Raw genomic sequence first — 22082 nt, forward strand, 5'->3', positions numbered from 1 at the left:
AAGATGTCAACAACAATAGTACAAAAGAACACATAGGTGTTAAAGTTAAAGTTGGTGATATTATCTAAACGAATGTGCTAATTAAGAATGGGTGGTAGGGCACTCAAGGTATAGCTCTAGTGGGGGTGGGGAGAGCATAAAAGATGCAAAAAAAAATAATAATTTTTTTTTTATAATGGAAATAGGTGGGAAAAGGAAAATCTATATAATTTATTGGAAAAAAAAGAAAAGGAAGGGGGAAACAGAAAGGGGGTGGGGATGGGGGAGGGAGCTCACGACCTAAAGTTGTTGAATTCAATATTCAGTCCGGATGGCTGTAAAGTGCCTAGTCGGAAGATGAGGCGTTGTTCCTCCAGTTTGCGTTGGGCTTCACTGGAACAATGCAGCAAGCCAAGGACAGACACGTGGGCAAGAGAGCAGGGTGGAGTGTTAAAATGGCAAGCGACAGGGAGGTTTGGGTCATTCTTGCGGACAGACCGCAGGTGTTCTGCAAAGCGGTCGCCCAATTTACGTTTGGTCTCTCCAATGTAGAGGAGACCACATTGGGAGCAACGAATGCAGTAGACTAAGTTGGGGGAAATGCAAGTGAAATGCTGCTTCACTTGAAAGGAGTGTTTGGGTCCTTGGACGGTGAGGAGAGAGGAAGTGAAGGGGCAGGTGTTGCATCTTTTGCGTGGGCATGGGGTGGTGCCATAGGAGGGGGTTGAGGAGTAGGGGGTGATGGAGGAGTGGACCAGGGTGTCCCGGAGGGAGCGATCTCTATGGAACGCCGCCAGGGGGGCTGAAGGGAAGATGTGTTTGCTGGTGGCATCATGCTGGAGTTGGCGGAAATGGCGGAGGATGATCCTTTGAATGCGGAGGCTGGTGGGGTGATAAGTGAGGACAAGGGGGACCCTATCATGTTTCTGGGAGGGAGGAGAAGGCGTGAGGGCGGATGCGCAGGAGATGGGCCGGCCACGGTTGAGGGCCCTGTCAACGACCGTGGGTGAAAAACCTCGGTTAAGGAAGAAGGAGGACATGTCAGAGGAACTGTTTTTGAAGGTAGCATCATCGGAACAGATGCGACGGAGGCGAAGGAACTGAGAGAATGGGATGGAGTCCTTACAGGAAGCGGGGTGTGAGGAGCTATAGTCGAGATAGCTGGATATTGGTGGACAGTCTAACACCAGAGATTGAGACAGAGAGGTCAAGGAAGGGAAGGGAAGTGTCAGAGATGGACCACGTGAAAATGATGGAGGGGTGGAGATTGGAAGACTGTCCACCAATATCCTTTACAAACCCGCCGACTCCCACAGCTATCTCGACTACAGCTCCTCATACCCCGCTTCCTGTAAGGACTCCATCCCATTCTCTCAGTTCCTTCGCCTCCGTCGCATCTGTTCCAATGATGCTACCTTCAAAAACAGTTCCTCTGACATGTCCTCCTTCTTCCTTAACCGAGGTTTTTCACCCACGGTCGTTGACAGGGCCCTCAACCGTGGCCGGCCCATCTCCCGCGCATCCGCCCTCACGCCTTCTCCTCCCTCCCAGAAACATGATAGGGTCCCCCTTGTCCTCACTTATCACCCCACCAGCCTCCGCATTCAAAGGATCATCCTCCGCCATTTCCGCCAACTCCAGCATGATGCCACCACCAAACACATCTTCCCTTCACCCCCCCCATCGGCATTCCGTAGGGATCGTTCCCTCCGGGACACCCTGGTCCACTCCTCCATCACCCCCTACTCCTCAACCCCCTCCTATGGCACCACCCCATGCCCACGCAAAAGATGCAACACCTGCCCCTTCACTTCCTCTCTCCTCACCGTCCAAGGACCCAAACACTCCTTTCAAGTGAAGCAGCATTTCACTTGCATTTCCCCCAACTTAGTCTACTGCATTTGTTGCTCCCAATGTGGTCTCCTCTACATTGGAGAGACCAAACGTAAATTGGGCGACCGCTTTGCAGAACACCTGCGGTCTGTCCGCAAGAATGACCCAAACCTCCCTGTCGCTTGCCATTTTAACACTCCACCCTACTCTCTTACCCACGTGTCTGTCCTTGGCTTGCTGCATTGTTCCAGTGAAGCCCAACGCAAACTGGAGGAACAACACCTCATCTTCCGACTAGGCACTTTACAGCCATCCGGACTGAATATTGAATTCAACAACTTTAGGTCGTGAGCTCCCTCCCCCATCCCCACCCCCTTTCTGTTTCCCCCTTCCTTTTCTTTTTTTTCCCATAAATTATATAGATTTTCCTTTTCCCACCTATTTCCATTATAAAAAAAAATTTATTATTTTTTTTTACATCTTTTATACTCTCCCCACCCCCACTAGAGCTATACCTTGAGTGCCCTACCATCCATTCTTAATTACCACATTCGTTTAGATAATATCACCAACTTTAACTTTAACACCTATGTGTTCTTTTGTACTATTGTTGTTGACATCTTTTGATGATCTGCTTCTATCACGGCTTGTTTGTCCCTACAACCACACCCCCACTCCACTTCTGTCTCTCTCTCTCTGCCCCCCACACACACACCTTAAACCAGCTTATATTTCAACTCTTTCTTGGACTCGAACTCAAGTTCTGTCGAAGGGTCATGAGGACTCGAAACGTCACCTCTTCTCCGCCGATGCTGCCAGACCTTCAACTTCTTGAGCCTTTCCTATACCTTCTGTCCTTGATCAGTCAAGTCCAGGCCTTGCATCATCCTTTCCTTATCTGTTCTCAAGTTGTTATCCATGGACACTCCCTCAAATACTATCCTCAGAGACTTCATTGTTCATGTTGCACATTAATGAGCTGTTCATAATGACAAACTAGTCTGTTCTAATTTCTTATCAGACTATTGAGCCATGGTGTGATTCACTAAAATAACTCCTATTCTATTCTTACACACTAATTAACTTATATTCCAGCAGAGTCCTAATTAAGTAAGGTTAAATGAAAAGCCAATGCAGCTTTATAGAATAGTTGTTTGTTTTAAGTATCTACCCAGTTGCTCTCCCACTAGGCCTCATCTCACCATGGCTGCTTTTCGGGCTGGGTATAGCTGTCATCATCTAAGAATAATTATTTCCACATACTTGTTTCTAGAGAAATAAAAACTTGAGCAGTTTCCAGGAAAACTAAACTTACAGCACTCACCTGTTCTGTTACCTATTTCAAGATGATTATATACAAGTGGCATGAAACCAATTTATAATGGCATCATGATTGTAATAGATATTAGAGTAGATGTAATTGACTAATGAGAGTTTAAATCATTACTGTACAAAAGTAGTTTGTGTATCACAGTAGTTTGCATTAGCTGCATTTTGATTTATAACAGTTATGCTGAGTGTTCACAATTACCATATGGCTGAATAAGGTTAAATTTATGGTCTGTAACTAATGTCACTTCCAAATTAACAGTTTTGAATACACGGCTTAAGCTTTTGATGGCTGCAACAACGTAAAACCTTGTACTTGTTTGTTTAAATCCCTCATTTCTATCTGAGGTGAATCAACGTCTGTGATCATTGCCTGTTTCTTAAGTAGGAATTTTCTCATTCTGCTAACGTATACAAACATTTCTCTATTATATATTAACTTTTTACCTACTGCTGTTATGGTAAAATGTTACCTAATAGTTTGATGCACTTGGAAAGTTGCTTTTGTCAACTTATCGCGTGTTAAACATTTAATCTTAAGAACATAAGAAATAGGAGCATGCAAAGAACATACGACCTATCAAGCCTGCTCCACTATTCAATTTGATCATGGCTGGGCTTCAGTTTCATTTTCCCGGTTGCTCTCCATATCCTCTGATTTTCTGAGAGACCAAAAATCTTTCAATGTCAGTGTTAAATATATTCAGTGATGGCACAGCCTCTGGGGTAGAGATGTTCAAGGTGCTCGCCTACCCTATCACTAAAGACGCCAGCAATTTCCACCAACGTCAGCATTTAACCAACCAAGATGATCTACTCTATCACGTGTATTCAGTTTAAGTGCTTCAATTGGTTTAAACAAACAGTTATCAGAGGCAATAAATGATTAGCTTTTAATTAATAATCAGAAAAACAAGCTGATTGTAAGATACTAAAAATGGACTACAGGGACACTCCTAAATATGTCTCACCTGCTCAAACAACATGAGCTGCTCATATTGATATACTTGATAAATCTGAATTCACCTGAAAATAGACACTGATTAAAAAGACTTAACAGATCAGCAAGTTCTTTGTTTTGACTTTTTACAAATCTTTGGTCAATTTTTGCGAATAGTACTAACTCTTGTGGTATTGTAGTATTAACCAGAATTTAGCAATATAATTTAAAAGAAACCTTGGGCAGAATTTTCAAGTCAGCGGACAGGCGCGATTGACAGGTCCAGGAGCAGCCAGGGAACAGACCACCGACCGCGATCGGCCCCCAACCGCAATTTCATGCTAGCTGGCCAATTAACAGCCAGCCGGTGTAAAGCGCACGCTGAATTCTCACACTGCCAGAGTGGGGACGGGAGGAGGGTGGGCGTTGATGTAAGCGCAGGCATGGGCGAGCATGGAATGAAAGCTCCCTGAAGTCAGAGAGCTGTTTAAGGGAACTGCTAACTTCAAAAGTATTAAATAAAGTTTTTAAAATCAGAACAAAAATGTCCAAGCATCACAAACAGTCACCTGAACTTATATGTTATAAAAATTCTGTCCACAGATTTATTTTTATTTAATAACGGAAACCTCATTCCGCCCTTGGATGAGGTTTCGTGAAAAATGCAAAGGCCGCCTGGCCGATTTGCCCATCCACCAACGTGAGGGTTTTTAAAAAAATCATTCATGAGGTGTGGGCTTTGCTGGCTGGGCCAGCATTTATTGCCCATCCCTAATTGCCCTAGAGAGGGTGGTAGTGAGCTACCTTCTTGAACCGCTGCAGTCCATGTGGTGTGGGTACACCCACAGTGCTGTTAGGATGGGAGTTCCAAGATTTTGACCTGGCGACAATGAAGGAACGGCGATATATTTCCAATTTAGGATGGTGAGTGACTTAGAGGGGAACTTCTAGGTGGTGGTGTTCCCATCTACATGCTGCCCTTGTCCTTCTAGATGGTAGTGGTCATGGGTTTGGAAGATGCTGTCGAAAGAGCCTTGTTCCTGCAGTGTGTCTTGTAGATGGTACACACTGCTGCTACTGTGAATTGGTGGTAGAGGGAGTGAATGTTTGTGGATGTGGTGCCAATCAAGCAGCCTGCTTTGTCCTAGATGGTGTCAAGCTTCTTGAGTGTTGTGGAAGGACCACGAAAAATCGGGGACAATTACAACTTTAATGGGCCTAATTGCCCTCCTAATTGTTGGCAGATACACTTCCAATTTTTGCTCGTGCCCACCGACTGAAATAGCGCGCGAGCGTGCGATGACATTGGGACGCTCACCTGACGTCATCACACACTATTTTACACTCGAGCGGGTCGGGCACTCATCTGCACGCCGACCTGAAAATTCTGCCCCTTATGTCACTATTGTCGCAATACCGTGTTAGTGTTAATGTATTTAAATTTGCTTTTACAAAGGTACCTCTCTTGATTTGCTTTAATGTCTCCAAAAACATTTGGACTCTCACAAGAAGAATGATCATGTTGCATGATTCTAGAACTTGAGGAGAGGAAGGGAAAGAAAGGGGTGGAAATTGGATAGTTGGGGTGGATTAGGAAGGTGTTATTTGATTCCATCCATAATATAGGAAATACCCCAATAAAATTTGTAATCCTGACCACTAAGGCACCAATCCAGTTTTCCTTCTTTTTATTCTTAACACTGCTCCATTGCATTGTACTCAGGGATTAACTGCAGACGTTTTCCTCTATTGAACTGAAGCTTCAGAAAACAGCATTCTGATATTATATAGTGATACAGTAATTCCAAGGCAATTCCTCAATATAAACAAAGTGTCTTTGTGGTCCTGAGGATGTTGACCCCTATTCTTGTAAGTGCTATTCTTGCAACACCTTTGATTCAACAGTAAACTTGTCAGCCTGGGATTAGAGAAATCTGATTGAATTTTGTTTGAAATAAAAGATTTTTTTTTATCTGAGAGTAGTGGTTTCCTCTTGAGTAAAAAGATCCAAGTAAAATGCTACACAGCATGCAACCAAGATGCTCCCTCCTTGCACTTCATAGCGATGTGGAGATAAATTTAACAAAAATTTTGTTTGAATGACTGAAAATAATCGCTAGATCACTTTGATTGCATTTTCACTGAGATCTTCAATTTTTAATTTGTTGCCATTATAAAGGAAATGATTTTAGACTTACATGATCATGTTGTGGAGGTACTTCTCAAATGGATACTAGTTCTATCATTATCACTTCTTCACTGTTAAGAGATTTTACAGGAAATTTTCTGGCTATATTGCTTTGTGTGGCACTGGTGATCTCTTTTGCCCAGAAAAATGAAGAGATTCTTGCTGTCTTGAGGATGCTTCCCTGGCATCTGATTCACTATCTAATTGGCACTGACATCAATATATGTGGCCTTCAAAAATACAAACCAGGCAAATTTATAAAGATGCTCCTAAAAGGGTTTGAATAATTGCTAGAATAAATGTGTAACCTCATGAGCATGTTACAAAACAATACTAACCACATAACTGGTTGAAGTAAGGAACTACGGTGAACAATTATATGGTAAGAGGAATTGATTGGGGCATTCTACAGCACATTATGTTGTTTTTAATTGCTGGAATCAGATTAAGACCAAGATGCAAAATATTGAGCTCAGTATCAATGAGTGCTAGCCCACATCTTTTAGGCTGAGGAAAAATAAGTTTTACAGCTTTTATTATCTGCTTTACATGCCAAAATCTATAACCTGAAGTGTCTTTACCTAACTGTATTTTTTACTATTTACATCTTGGAGTTAAAAATCAGCTTCCCTTCCTAGTGCCATGAGGTTATGGTATCTACTGTAATTTCCACAACAGCACTATTTTAGCCTTGGCATTTAATTCAGTAGAAAAAAATAAGAGACAGCATAATTATCTTGTTACTTTCTCTTCCTGCCCTCTTCATGCTATTTTACCTTCTCCATCTCAAAAATTTGATTTCCAGCTCTCCTCTTTACATGCTAATAATATCCCTCATGCCCCCAGCACCTTTCATACAGTCTTATCCACTACCTAGTAACTGACTATATGAGGGGTAATTTTAACTGATCCCACTCTATCATTTTGCCACCAGGTGAGTTAAGTTGCAGTGATACCCATGTCCATATTTTTTTGAGATATTTGGGGAACACTGTTGAGTGATCTGACCTGCCAATCTTTTGTCTCTGCACCTGGTCTGCTATCTATAGAAAATATGTACCATAACTACAAGACCATAAAGGAGACTAGCATCATAGTACTCCCATCAGCAATCCCCTGTTCCCTTGTGCTCACAGGATTAAAAGTAGCTGCATTCCAGGCCATTCAACGCATATCTAACAATCAAGCAAGCACATCGAAGTGGTCCAAGCATCAAGGGTATCCACTAGCATTGAGTTCAACTAAATGAGATGCCTATTAAGAGAATCTGTTACAAAAAACACATTTAAACTAGTAATGTAACATTTTTGGCATCTCTGTTATAATGACATCCCAAGCTGACAACATTTGTTATGACAACATATATTGGCTTTCATAGCAAAAGGATTCGAGTGCAGGAACAGGGATGTATTGCTGCAATTATACAGGGCCTTGGTGGGACCACAACTTTAATATTGTGTACAGTTTTGGTCTCCTTATCTGAGGAAGGATGTTCTTGCTATAGAGGGAATGCAGTGAAGAATTACTAGACTGATTCCTGGGATGGTGGGACTGACATATGAGGAGAGATTGAGTTGGTTAGAATTATATTTGCTGGAGTTCAGAAGAATATGGGAGGATCTCATAGAAACCTATAAAATTCTAATGGGACTAGAAAGGGTGGATGCAGGAAAGATGTTCTCAACAGTAGGTGAGTTCAGAACCAGGGATCACAGCCAGAGGATATGGGGTGGACCATTTAGGACTGAGGTGAGGAGAAATTTCTTCACCCAGAGAGAGGTGAGCCTGTGGAATTTGCTACCACAGAAAGTAGTTGAGGCCAAAGCATTGTAAGTTTTCAAGAAGGAGTTAGATATAGCTCCTTGGGGTGAAAGAGATCAAAGGATATGGGGAGAAAGCAGGAGCAGGCTATTGAGTTGGATGATCAGCCATGTTCTTAATGAATGGTGGAGCAGGCTCGAAGGGCCAAATGGCCTACTCCTGCTCCTAGTTTCTATGTTATTGAATTTTGTTAAACACCACATGACTTTAGGATGCAACAGTAAATAAAATAATTTACTTTGGCAGCCGTTATCATTTCCCCACAAGAAGGTGGCGAGTGGATCTGCTACTTAGTTCGGCGAATTTAGCCTGTTATCATCTGGGTTGTTAGGAAATTAGGTATTCCACTGTAATTGGCATTCAGTGTCTTACCATGCTTGAGTCACATGTCATATTTGCTTTTTGGAGAGTGGCTTTGACAGTATTCATGGGAGCATCTACACCCTGGACAAGCCTGGAATTCTGTCTAAAGGAAGATACATAGTGGCATAGACGTAAGAAGACAAAGGAACAAAAGTACAAAGTCACCTTCATTTAACCACTTAACAGAAAATAATTATACATTGATAGTCTTTTGCAACTAAAACGTGTGACTGACTATACGTGGTGAATGGTTTGGTTACTTGAAACAATTTTGTTTCCCCAAGAAAGTGGTTGGGGAAGTAGACATCTATTGAGTAAGTTTACAAGTCCATGCTGTTGCATTAGTAGTTAGAAAAGCTTGAACTGTGTGCACCCAAACTTCCAATATGCACAGCTTTGGGAATGGCTCTCTCTCCATCGGTGGTGTGGACTCATAAAGTTGCCTCTTTAAGGAAAAGGTTGCTAATGCTAGATGTTACTTGTATATATTAAGTTTAAGTGTGTACCAGTGGCGACACTTATTGGATAATTTTTAGTGCACATATAAAGAGATACTTATTGACACTGCTGGTGGGTTATAGAGTTCGGAACTATACATTTCTAATGTCTCAGTTTGTGAGGAAATCTAAAACTGAGTAAAGATTAACTTCTGGTCTCCTCCTTCACCACCTGGCTGTCAGATGTTTAATACTAGCTCAATATTAAAAGCATGATTTTTCCACAAAGGTTGACAGAGCCACAATGCTGATAAATTAACAAACAGAAGCATATGTCAGGAGCTGTTTGATTCTCTCAGAACTTTCATACTCACTGAGAATATATGTGATTTCTTTTTGGTGACCCTACAAAGCTGCATCTTGATCTTGTTAAAAGCATATAATCAATCTCAGCATAAAAGACCCTTCAGATACAAGGTGGTACAAAATCATTCAGGTCTGGCTCCTTCAAAAACAAGAGTAACTAAACATTTTTTTTCCTTTCTTTGTTGCTTCTTTTAAATTTCCTAAGTTCTACTTTGACACCGTTGTAAAAAGCAGTCAAATCTTAACCATTCATGCATTTGTGAAACTTGCAAGAATTCACTTCTAAATGATGGAAAATCAAATCAGTGTGAAACCTGTTCCAAAATATACTGAAAATCAGATAAAATCAGATGGCAATTTTAAGACAATGAATACTCTATCCTTCTTGATAGCCCAATGTCATGAGTGTTTCAGTTGTGCCCCAAAACCTTCAAGTGTGACAATCTTTCATAAATGTTTCAAATAGCAGTATTGTGGGATCCCTTAAAGCGTATTTGAGATCCATATTGATGAACTTAAGCCTTTAAATAATGGTTCAATTCAATTAGAACTGGTGGAATGTGTTTAAAAGTGAAATTTTTGCTTAAACAGAAACAGCAGTTTAATTCTAGTTGTTAGTATGCAGCCATGATCAGCAGTAACAGCAGTAGTCTTGCTGTTGTCCATTGTTACATGTTCCTGAGTTTCAAGCAAACTGAGTATTGTCTTTGCTCCTACTTTCTCTCTCTTTCGCATTTTAGCATTTTAACATGGCTGAGGACTCTATATCTAAGACAGCAGGTATGATGAATGTATGTCAGAAGCTAGTTGAAAAACTAGCCTTGTGACCATTTCATAAGACCATAAGACATAGGAACAGAAATTAGGCCATTCGGCCCATCAAGTCTGCTCCGCCATTCAATCATGGCTGATAAGTTTCTCAGCCCCATTCTCCCGCCTTCTCCCCGTAACCATTGATCCCCTTACAATCAAGAACCTATCTATCGCCAGAAGAAAGGTTATTTTCACCATTTATATGAGAGGCCCTGGGTCAATATTTGGACATGCAGTGTAAAATGTTTGCCACATTCATATTGTCTATTGCTGATGGAAATATTATTTGTGTTTTTATTTGCACAAGAAGTTGATGTTTATATGAAGAATTGGTAATTGGGCTCTTTGTTTGGTCACATAAGCTATAAGAAATAGCCTTTCTATGTTTTGAGTTATTAATTTGGGCAGCCACTGGAGTGGATGTTGACTGAATTGAATTATTAAAAAGAGAATTTAATCCATTCTTCATTCAGCAGAAAGTAAAAGAATATGGCTTTGGGGCAGAAAGATTAAGTAAAAAATCTAATGCCAGAGTGAGTTGTGGGATGAATAGACTTTTTTCTCTACATTTTCTAATGTGTCAGCGTATATCGGTATACTAAAATATTTTTTCTAAGAAATGAAATGTACCAACTTATACTGCAGAGAATTGGTGTTCTTCTGAGTGAGCTGGTAGCATATGGACTTTTAGGATAACCCAACAGACACTAAACTCCTAATTACAGCCATGTTGAATGGAATCTTCACGGTTCCGCTTGAAGATGGGACATGGAGGAAGGTAGGACAGGAGGGCTTCGGATAGGTGACGCAATGAGTTCCTTTCTCTGCTCTGGTCAGTCTTGCCAGAGGTGGGGTGGAAGCAGGAAGGTCTGCACACTGAAGTATAAAGGGTTAATATTAAATATGTAAATAGACAGTCCATATCATCAGATGTAAGATCACATGACAAAAAAGTATGCTGAGAGAGAGTTCTATGTTAAGCCTCGTGCTAAGCTTTGTACTGTACATAGTTAGTAGAATGTTCACTAAAAAGTAAAGTTTACCAACAGCCTAGCCTCCAGCAGTCTCAGTCAATCCAGACCAGGGATAGCCTCATCTAAGACCCTCAACAATGATAACAGATGGTGACAAGAGAAAACATGACAGGAAAAGCTCCAAATAAAGAGCCGAGCAATGGAAGGTGCAGCAAGAGAAATGGCTGTGGAACAACAACAGAGCTGGAGAAACGCCAGCAGTACTCGAAGAAAGGCTAGAGTGAAGAAAAGCCATGGGAGACAGTCTTTCCTATTGTTGAGTGCTTTGACCATGTGGAAGGCCTGGATCAAGCTGAGAATTGCCTGAACTGAGGTTATAGGTTTACCAGTTACAGAACCACTTCGGGAGTAGCAGAGGAAACTAGCAAGGAACATGTCAGTATCCTTCTCAACGTTATAGGCAGTCATGCAGATGACTCAATGGCCAGACGGGGCATAAACAAAGAGATGGTGACATATAAAGAGGTCATAATGCCTTTGACACATTTTTCAACCTTAGGAGGAACGCCATCATAGAAAGGATGAAGTTCAATCGACACACCCAAAGACCTGGAGAAAGCGTAGATTCCTTCAATAATGAGTTATATCCATTAGTTGAGAATTGAGAAAATGGAGCCCTGAAAGACAAATTAATTTGGGATTGCACTAATTGGAGTTTTGGAGGAGACATCAGATTTTCTGTAGTCAAGGGATGATTTGATGCTGTCAAAGGCTGTGCAGTTAGCAAGACAGGCAGAAGTTAGAAAGCAAAATTGTCTATTTATTTGAGGCAATAAGGAGATCACGTGGAGAGAAACAACTGACACAGTGCTGTTTGGGGGACACAGTAGTAATGCACCTACTCAAAAACAGGAAAAGAGCAAAGAAGGCGCAGTAGCTACCATTACTCAGTGTTCTCGCTGTGGCAGCAAGAGGCTGAACCAGTGCGAAGAATGCCCCACCAAAAACGTGGGGTGTCGTTCCTGTAAGAGGAGAGGATCTGTATGCCGCAGCAAGAAGCTCCTAATATAAAAAGTCGAGGAGAAACCAATTAAAACATGTAGTATTTAGGAAATTGAGATGAAAAAGACAATGAAGTATCATTCTTGGGAGAAATTACAGGATGTAATGGGAAGTATTGGAGTGCAGAAATTATGATCAGTGGAAATAAAACAAACTTAAATTAGCTTTAGTTCCTTCAAACACAGAACAGCAGCTAAAGTAAAAATCCCTCCAGCCATCGAACATATAGCTCCACAGTCCAGGAGGCATTCAACTGAAGGTCAAGGGACAGTTGACTGCTAAGCCTCACCACAAGGGAGAGAAATCACAGAAACTTTATATGTAATCCAAAACTTGAAGAGTGTTCACCGTTAAGCAAAAAGACATGCAAAGACCTACAACTCGCTCATAAAGTAGACTAATTGGGAAGCCAAGAAAAAAAACAAAAGAATTCAGGACAGAATTTCCACAATTATTTGGAGGTCTGAAAACAGCCTCCTACTTCACAATGAGACCAGATGCAAACCTAACATGCTTGTTCACCCCAGGGAATGTTCCACACTTGCTTTTACAGAAGGTGAAACAAAAAATTGAGTTAACGTTGTATCAGGGAATCATCTCATCTGTAACCAAACCTACAAGGTGATATTCAGGTATGGTTCCTGTACCAAGGCCAAATGGCTCAGTACAAAGGTGTGTTGACCTCACACAAGCTGAACAAAGCAGTGGAAAGGGAGATCCACCCAATGATGCCTGTGGATGAGAGTCTGGCAAAGCTAGCAAAAGCAAAGCTAACTTTTTATAAAGCTGGATGCAAACAGTGGCTTCTGGCAACCACCTTTCACGAGGAATCCAAACTACTGTCTATATACTGTTATGGAACAGCCGAAGGTAAATGCTATGTTGTTCAAACCCCAGAGAGAAACTTGAGACAACTATCATAACTATTTTTGCAATTTGTATGTTTTGAGATGCGGGCTTTGAATTCATTAGAAATAAGCCCACCGAGCCTTATAGGTTTTTACAAACCTACATTAACAATTATCAATAAGAGAAATGATTTTAAGCATATACATTTGCCGACAAATTACTACTAAAATAACTTCTAAATCCCCTAATCTGACTCCCAGTTACACCTCCATTAAGGCAACAGTAAGACACACAGATTTTAAAAGACCCAGGCAAAGAAACATGATACCCTGAACAATGCAATTCAAAGTGAGCTTCTCAACTTCTATTCGTTGTAGACAGCAGCTTGAAGCGTAGATGCTGACGGCTTTTCACACTTGATAGATTTTAAAATGCCGTTATACAGAGCCTTCTCTCCTTTATGCATATTTTCCCCTTTGAATGCAAATTCCCATTGTTTCACTATGTCTTTGGACTTTACTTCCCTGATCATAAAAATTTATCATAGCACCAATTTTACCAGTAATCTTTGGGAAGAATAAGCATACTGTTTCTGAACTTCACCTGGCTAGGTGACACATTTTGCCCCTCCTTTGAAAACAATCTTGTCTGATTTATTTAAAAATGCAACTGTTCTTTTACACCTTACATTCTAAACTTCCCCCATGTTTACCTACTTAATATTTCAAACTTAGCTTATCTTCTAATATGTCAAAGCCTTCAGGCCCACTGCTTTTAATTCAATTAAGTCTCACACGTGCACATGGACACAGATGCCACTATTTTACAATAAATTCCAATAACATTATTATATCTTCCTGACAATAAATTACACCATTTGGAAGATATTGTTTCAATTGGCTACCCTTTAGAATTGCATCAGCATCAGAGATTTTTCAGAGGATGATGATGGGAATTGTTGAAAGATTATGAGGGGTCACCTTCATATGGATGACATCCTGATCCACATGCCCACTGTACTGAAGTATGATGCAAGGGTGAGAGCAGTTAGAATGCTTGCAAGAAGAAGGACTGACTCTCAACAGTAAACGTGAGTTCTCTCAACCTACCATTAAATTTCTGGGGCACATTGTTCATGCATCAGATGTTAGGGCTGATTCACAAAAGGCCAAGGTAATTAAGGGATTTTCTCCCACCTCGCAACACTACGTGGCTTCAGCACTTCAAGGGGATGGTCAATCAAGTAAGGAAGTTCATACCTAATCTGGCACATGTAAATGAACAACTGCGACAGTTGCTTAGGCAAGACCAAGCATGGTGTTGGGAAGAACATCAACAGATTTCATTCCAAAAGATAAAAGTGATGTACATTTCACCAGACATATTGGTACACTGTGACCTGGAACAGCCCACGGTAGTTGCTGCAGTGACTGGACTAAGAGCAGTACCCTATCAACTTCGAAAATATGGGAAACTCAGACCTGTATACTATGCATCTTGATCATTGACTGAAATGGAATTAAAAAAATGCTGTAATTGAAAAAGAGGCAATAGCAGCTACGTGGGCCTGTGAGAACCTTCCCAACTACATCTCGGGTCTAAAGTTTACCATTGAGATAAACATAAACCGTTGGTTACCTTACTAAATACTAAAGAATTAGCAAAGATGCCACCAAGAGTCTGGCTGAGACTCACGAAGTTCAATGTTAAAACCGAATATGTCCAGGGAAAATAACAAACAACAGCAGACGCATTGTCATGTATTCCTGTTGAAAAGCCTGAATAAGACATAAATTTCATGAAAGATGTAGAGCCTAAAATACCATTGACCATAAAATTTCTATCAGTGACAACACAGAGGCTAAATGAAATTTGAAAGGTACAAAAGGCATATGAAGAATGTGTTAAAATTAAATAATACTGCAAAAATGGTTGGAACGAGCATGTTCCTAATGATTTCATCCTAAAACAATGCTTAGAGCAAGAAGACATTTCAGTGTCATATCTGACCTGCTGATTTGCAATGAGAGATTGGTCATATCTAGAGTCCTCAGATGCAAGATCTTCAAGAAGTACACCAGGGACACCTGAGAAATACAAAGTGTCATGCAAGAGTGCAAAATTCCATGTAATGACGAAAGCTCTCAAAATCATTGGAAGAAATGATTTTAAACTACATCACCTGTGCAATCCATCACCAGGAGCAAAGGTATTCTCATTGCTGTCCAGACCATGGGAACATCTCGGAATGGATCTTTTTGAGCTCAAGGGGAAGACGTTCCTCATAGTTGTTGACTATTACTCCAGATGGACTGAGGTGAAATGTTTTCATGATCCAACCTCAGATGCAGTAATTAAATCACCCATAAAATTCTTGACACACACGGGGCGGGATTTTCCCGTCAGCGAGTGGGGGGGGGCGGGGCCCACTCGCCAACACATAAAATGATGCGCGGGCGGGGCCCACTCGCCAACACATAAAATGATGCAGTGGGCGGGGCCCACTTGCCGACACATAAAATGATGCAGGGGGCGGGGCCCACTTGCTAACACGTAAAATGATGCGGGGGCGGGGCCTACTCGCCAACACGTAAAATGATGCACGGTGACGTCAGGCAGTACTCCCGCGTCACCGTGCCCCATTTAAATTTTCCAGTGACGGGGACACAACAAAATCAGCTGCGCACCCGCCAACCTGTCCATGGCCAATTGAGGCCACTGACAGAGTAATTAAACTAATTAATGGACCTTAAGGTTGGCGGCAGGCCAGGAGCCCCAGCGGGAATTAGAAAAAGCATGAAACCTCATCCACAGGCGGGATTTTATGCAGGATTTTAAAAATTTTATTAAAGTTTTTGTAAAAATGATGTGAGGGGACATGTCAGGAATTGTTTTTTTCTAGCAGCACTTAGCCTCAGGGAGATGAGTGCGCTCTTTCGTGTGCATGTGTGAAAGAGCACACTCTTGATTTTGGGATCCGCCGCCGCCCCACCCCCCCCCCCCCCACCCCCCTCCCCCAGCTCTGCCCGCATAGGGAGCGCATTGCGCTTCTATGCGGATGTCGCACTGGGCGAGCCTTAATTGGCCCACCCATGTAAAATGGTGCCGTGCCCCCGATTGGGGGTGCTGATCGGAAGCACGCCTGTACACGCCTGCCCTTCAACTTCGCCTCTGATGGAGGGGAAAATCCTGCCCATTGAATTACAAATTTAGTCATTTCAGACAATTGCTTACATTTTGTAAACGAACGGTTTAAGTAGTTCATAGAAGCCTGCATATTTGTCCACATGACTAATTCACCCAGATACCCACAAGCAAATGCAAAGGCCGAACAAAGTGTGAGGATGATGAAGGCTTTGTTGAAGAAAAATGACAATATCAACTTAGTACTGTTGAGCTACCATTCCACACCACTTCAGAATGGGTTGACTCCATCAGAACTTCTGATGGGAAGACAACTACAGACTCAGCTTCCTGTTCTTCCACACACGTTTATGCCATGTCTCAAAGTAGCAGTTATAGAGAAAGTTGGGCAGAAGGAGGATGAGCATCGTGCAAATCAAATTAGAAACTGCAATCAATGCCATAGAGTGCAGGATTTACCAGAATTCCAACAAGGTGAATCAGTCTGGAATCGCGACCAGAATTCGAAGGCTAAATTTTGGGGAAAAAAACACTGCATCTGTGATCTTATCTAGAGACTGAAAATGGAATAGTGAGAAGAAACACAAGCGCACTTGTACCTACAAGATGAAGACCATCAATGCAATGGATAAACTACTCAGATGATCCGGAAGACAACCTAAACAGAGAGCCAATAAGTCTCTGATGATTCACATGCTATTCCACTGAATTCAAGAGAGAACATGGAAAACTTGAATCCCATGCAATCTCTGAGAGAGCTGAGATCAAGGTCAGAGAGATTAGTAAAACCATCAGCGCTCCTATCTCTGTGAACCAGATTTGTGGGATGATGTAAATAATGTATTTAATTGAGTCAGAGACTTGGGGAGATGTAGTATGAAGGGTTAATGTTAAATATCTAAATAGACAGTCTACATCATCAGTGATTTATCACATGAAAACAATATGCTGAGAGAGAGAATTCTATGTGAAGCTTGTATTGTATTGTACATTGTTAGTAGAAGATTCGATGAAAGGTGAAATTTTCCAACAGCCTTGCCTCCAGCAGTCTCTATCAAACCTGATCAAGGATAACCCCATCTAAGACCCACTACAATGATAACAGACACAGCAGGCAGTGGCAGGTAGCCAACCTGCGTAAGTAAGTGTCCAGTGGTGGACAGATTGGAGACGTCACCAGGACCTATCGCAGCAACGGACAGGACCCTGCTGAGGATAAAGCCTGGCTGGTACCCAGAAGTGGCTTAGGGGTGGCTGGCTGAGGTTCCTGCAAGGCCGTCTACACATTCTCCCCAAAAGAGCCACTTGGATAAACAGACCACAGCTACAACCATGGGCCATCCTATAGAAGGGTTTCCCCTTGACTGTGTTGGTCTGGTAGCTGTGGCCGTGGTTTATTAATCAAAATTGTAACCTTTTCAGAGTTAATTTTGCCTCAATTTGGAGATAGCCTCACAGATCCCTCCTACAACGACAGCACCCACCTCTGCTGGAGAGGCTGATGTCCTTCTAAGATAACAGACCCTCTTATTGGGCTGCAGCCTCTGGAACGCAGCTGCCATCCTTAATTGGGCAGCGGAAGCAGCCATTTAGGCCACTTCCCAGAAAATTGAGGCATCCGGCACGCTACCCAAACATGAGATATGTGATTATTTTTAAGGATGTTAAAACTCTGCCCATGGAGTGCACTCCAGGCACTTTCCTTGAAGGCAGAGGAATGAAATGTCTGAACTATTTTCACTTGTCTAACTACTAATCTCAGAACATCTGTGAGAGAAAAAGGAGATGAAGAGCAATAACTTGAAGAGAGTTTTTTTTAAAAAGGCTATACTACGAAAACCCTGCTAATACATGGAACACTTGAGAAACAAAATTTAAAAATGTACAGTAAAATGAGGTAAAAATTAAATCTTAAAATTATCCTTAAAACAATTAACATTACATCAATTGAGCAATCATTGAATAGTCAAATGAAGTGACCCACTTTGCTGATTTCCTGAGGCAAAACCTATTTACAGTTTGAATACAATTGATGTAGACTAGTGAGAACCCTTACCTTATTCTGGTAGAACCACAACTGAAATAATCTTAATGGCAGAGTATCCAATACTCATGCAGCTCACCTACTTATCAAGTCCCAATATTAGCATGTTTCACTCCACAGGTTATTTGCAAGTCTCTTGATTCACTGAAAAGCCAGTCAGTGCGGATTCCGGCATAGTTCATCGTTTGAAGTTACTGTCGTTTAGCTCAGTCTGCTGTTTTATGGATCGTACTCAACATTTCAACTGTGTTGAAGTGTCATTATCATATAGACCTATGCTGTAAGCAAAAAATATGTTTCAGCAGTTACTTCAGTCTTTGTGTTTTTACGTTGCATGTATGTTGCACAAATAGGAAACCATAAATCTGTGAGCATGGGATCTATTCCACTCTTGAGGAAAGCTTATAATTCTCTCATGTTTTAGCACTCATGTTATCAGCTCTTCCCTGCTCATGAATTCTACAGTTCCCCATTGGATTTTCTCCATTTTCTTTGTAACATTTTTAGTTCAGTATTGTAAGTTATCTGTAATTTTGATTCAACATCAGTTCCTCATGGTGCGTTTTGACCCTGTGGTGAAAAGGCAATATGGCGAAACTTGAATTCAATAAATATATTGATTGCAAGCACTTCTAATTATTACTTCTATCCTCCAAAATACTAGTGCAGAACAAATTATAAACCGTTACATAACTCTGTTTCTAATCATTTTATTTAGTATTTTGTTGCATGTAAATAATTTCATGTATAGTATTCAATAGTTTTTATGCATGTAACATTGTTCCCTGTCATGAGAGCTTGCACTCTTTCTTCCCCTCGGGACTGGCTTCTATTTGGTACCTTTTTAATGGCTTAATTTGGACATTCAGAAGGTGATCAAATCTGCATTCTACAACACTGTTGCATGGTATGGTGATGCAAGAGACCACTGCCTGCACCCTCAAGTACAGTTTGCAAAATATGGTCAGTTACAGATAGCAATTTAATTAGGCAAGTTACTTACTGCAAATAGATGTATTGTGTATCTGTTTAGCAGGCATACTGTTCATGTTCTTCAAACTTAAAGTTTTGGACATGAAACTTCTACTGAAAATTTGTTTAATTTCACATCGCTGTATTTTGTTAATTTTCTTAGCAACCAAATTTGACAGTTTCAATTTTATGCAAAGTTTTTTTTTACATTTACTGTTAATCAGTTGTGCTTTTTGTTGTGTAGGTATACCGATTTGCAGGTGTTTTCAGTTTCAGGTTTTTCTGTCGAGCTTGTGCAGTAATAGTCACATTGGTGCCAATGCATAGTTGCTGTAAATAGCTGTGGCCCTAAAATTTATTTTATAATTTCCAACAAGCTTTTTTTTAACATACTGCATGAGCTCACTGAGAAGCAGTCCTCCAGATCCTGAATGAGAAATATCAAACAACTGCAGAGGAAAAAGCTTTCTGATTTATACATGGTACTTGCTGACCATGCATCACTCTTCCAGAAAGGAGAACAAGGGACATCTTTTAGAGAGGTTATTTTATGTGCTTTCTTTGTTAACAACACCATCATAAACAATGCACTTTATATCAGAAGTCATATATCAGATTATCCCAGTGAAAATGCAACTATATCTTGTATTTTTATATAGCTCCATGACCATAACTCAATGGAGTCTAATTGAACTACTGTAATCTTGGTGAATTAGCTCTAAAATATGTAGCCTTAGGTTACAGATATGATATGTTTGTTGCAATGACACTTTTACATCTTGGCTTCAGGCATTGCAAGTCAAATAAATCACTCTTGCAACCTGGAGTACCTTGACAAGGATGCCCCCAGTAGAACCCAGTGTACAATATCAAACTTCCAGTATTGCTGGCAGTGAAATAGTTAATATTAATGGATCACTGATGACATGATGTTGTCTAATACAGACACTTTACATGAAAGGGAGCCAGCAGACCTTGCCTTGCATTTCTACCATTTCAATCTTTGTTGCTTAGCTGCTTTTGCTTTTAACAGTCACTGTGCATTTTTACCACTATATGATTCAATCCCCAAAGTTATCTGAAGTGCATTTCACGTTCACTTAGATAGATTCCCAATATGTAGACAATTTTAATTGGGATTGCTGCTTCATAAGCGTCCAAGGGAATGTGTCTATGCATTCTTCTTCAGCTTTTATCACCTTGCTCATATGATCTAAAATGCAATTTATTTTAGATCCTTAAATGCATTTCAGCGTCAATGTAATTTGTATATGGCTAAACTTGCTATTTCTATTTACATGCTAAAATATGTTTATATTTTTACTTTTGTATTTTGCCACTTTCTTTGGAAAACTTACCAACAAAACCTAAACCTTTTATTTCTCCTGTCATAGAAAACAGGCGTATTACTTTGGAGAGGTCACGTTCCCGTCACAATGGAAATACAACATTTGCATGATCCCAAGGTGCCAGAGGACTGAAGCTTGAAGCTTATTTTTCTACCAACCCTTGGGCATCAGAACAGCTCAAAACTGTGGTGCAGACAATGATCTGTGAGGGCTAGAAGAGGCGATCCAGAGGAATCATGAAAACATTGTGTCTGAGAATGTGCAGAGTTGAACACTCTCTGCCGACCCTTAAGAAACTTTTAACTTTTATATTCCCACTAACTGACCTAGAATTGCAAGTAGTTGGACTTTATCCATGGTGTTGTGAAATTCATTTCAATGATTTTGTTTTATATTTTTGCAAAACAAAATGAGAGAAAGAAAGCAAATGCTTGGGATCCCAATTTGGCATGATTCTGATTCTTTTCTGTTCGTAAGTTAGAGTGTGTGCTTTACATGAGCAAACTCAAAATAACTCTGCTTTGGGGCCATGGAATGTTACCAAAATAACCAAAGTCTGAACACACCCAGCAAATCAACTGTGGCAAAATAGCCGTCTTTTTTCTGTCTTTTGGAAGGATTTATTTTAGATTTATGTTTTCCCTAAAAGAAGTATTTTTCTTGAGCAAAAATATTTTCTAATTATGCACTTGGATGTACTTTATATGCATATTTTCAGGAAAAAAATGAATACAGCATTCTTATTTTGTCACTGCCTATAACTAAAGAATGACATTTGTTAAGTAGCAAGTCTGTATTACATGTGATTTCTTAAGTCACATGGGAAAATACATTGATTATGGATTGTTTTAATGTCATGTAGTTATTGCACGGTTAGTTTTGCTGCAGTGGAAGTTTGTTCATATCCACTCTGTGCAATAACAATGCTGCAACACTTGTGCTTGTTTTATAGAAATTAAGATTTTGGAAATTGCATCTTAAAAAGCATTCTATTTAAAGCTGTTTTAAAAAATATTATAAGCAGATCTCAACAATAGTTGAGATATGTGTTTAAATGATCAGACCAATGAAATATTCAGTTAAAACTTAGTAACCAGTTTATATGTTAGCACATATCTTCACTAGAACATAACAACTACAAATAGTCAACAGAGTCCCAAATCAATAAAGGAAAAAGGTATGTTGTAAATGAATTTGCAAATACTTAAGAGTTGCTTATCTTATATAATTGAAAATAGAATGTATATCAGCACAATGCCTTTAATGTTTAAAATAAAGTTGATATTATTGAGATTGTTGTCACTTATTGTATTTCCAGTACACATACAACACCTGCTTTCTTCTCAATTCAAAGTATTTTATAAAATTATAAATGAATTCTGGTACTGTGAAAACAAGTTGTCTCAGTCTATCAGAACAAATCTTCATCTTGTAGTCATCCTGAATGGAGCCATTGTTTCTGACTGACCCTTTTTGCCCTACATTGCTGCTGCTTTTGTTTTTAGGCCACTGGGCCAGACATGCCCTTTTGTTGATGGAAATATTCAATTCATATTCTAATTATGCCTGAGACTGGTCTACTTCCTACCACAGATGTTGTCTGGATGATGTTTAGAGTG

The 22082-nt window shown here is 40.4% G+C and overlaps 1 protein-coding gene across 6 annotated transcripts in view; it reads left to right on the forward strand.

The window, feature by feature from the left end:
- Positions 1-21754, forward strand: part of diaph2 (diaphanous-related formin 2) — an 865163-nt gene extending 843409 nt beyond the window's left edge. For all 6 annotated transcript variants that reach the window (XM_041195327.1, XM_041195330.1, XM_041195331.1 and 3 more), the window contains one exon: positions 20509-21754. In XM_041195327.1, the coding sequence (XP_041051261.1) occupies positions 20509-20573 (65 nt within the window). In that variant the 3' untranslated portion in view covers positions 20574-21754. The remainder of the gene's footprint in view (positions 1-20508) is intronic.
- Positions 21755-22082: the final 328 nt, after the last annotated feature.

Source organism: Carcharodon carcharias, chromosome 9 (assembly GCF_017639515.1).
Source record: "Carcharodon carcharias isolate sCarCar2 chromosome 9, sCarCar2.pri, whole genome shotgun sequence".
NCBI classification, from domain to species: domain Eukaryota; kingdom Metazoa; phylum Chordata; class Chondrichthyes; order Lamniformes; family Lamnidae; genus Carcharodon; species Carcharodon carcharias.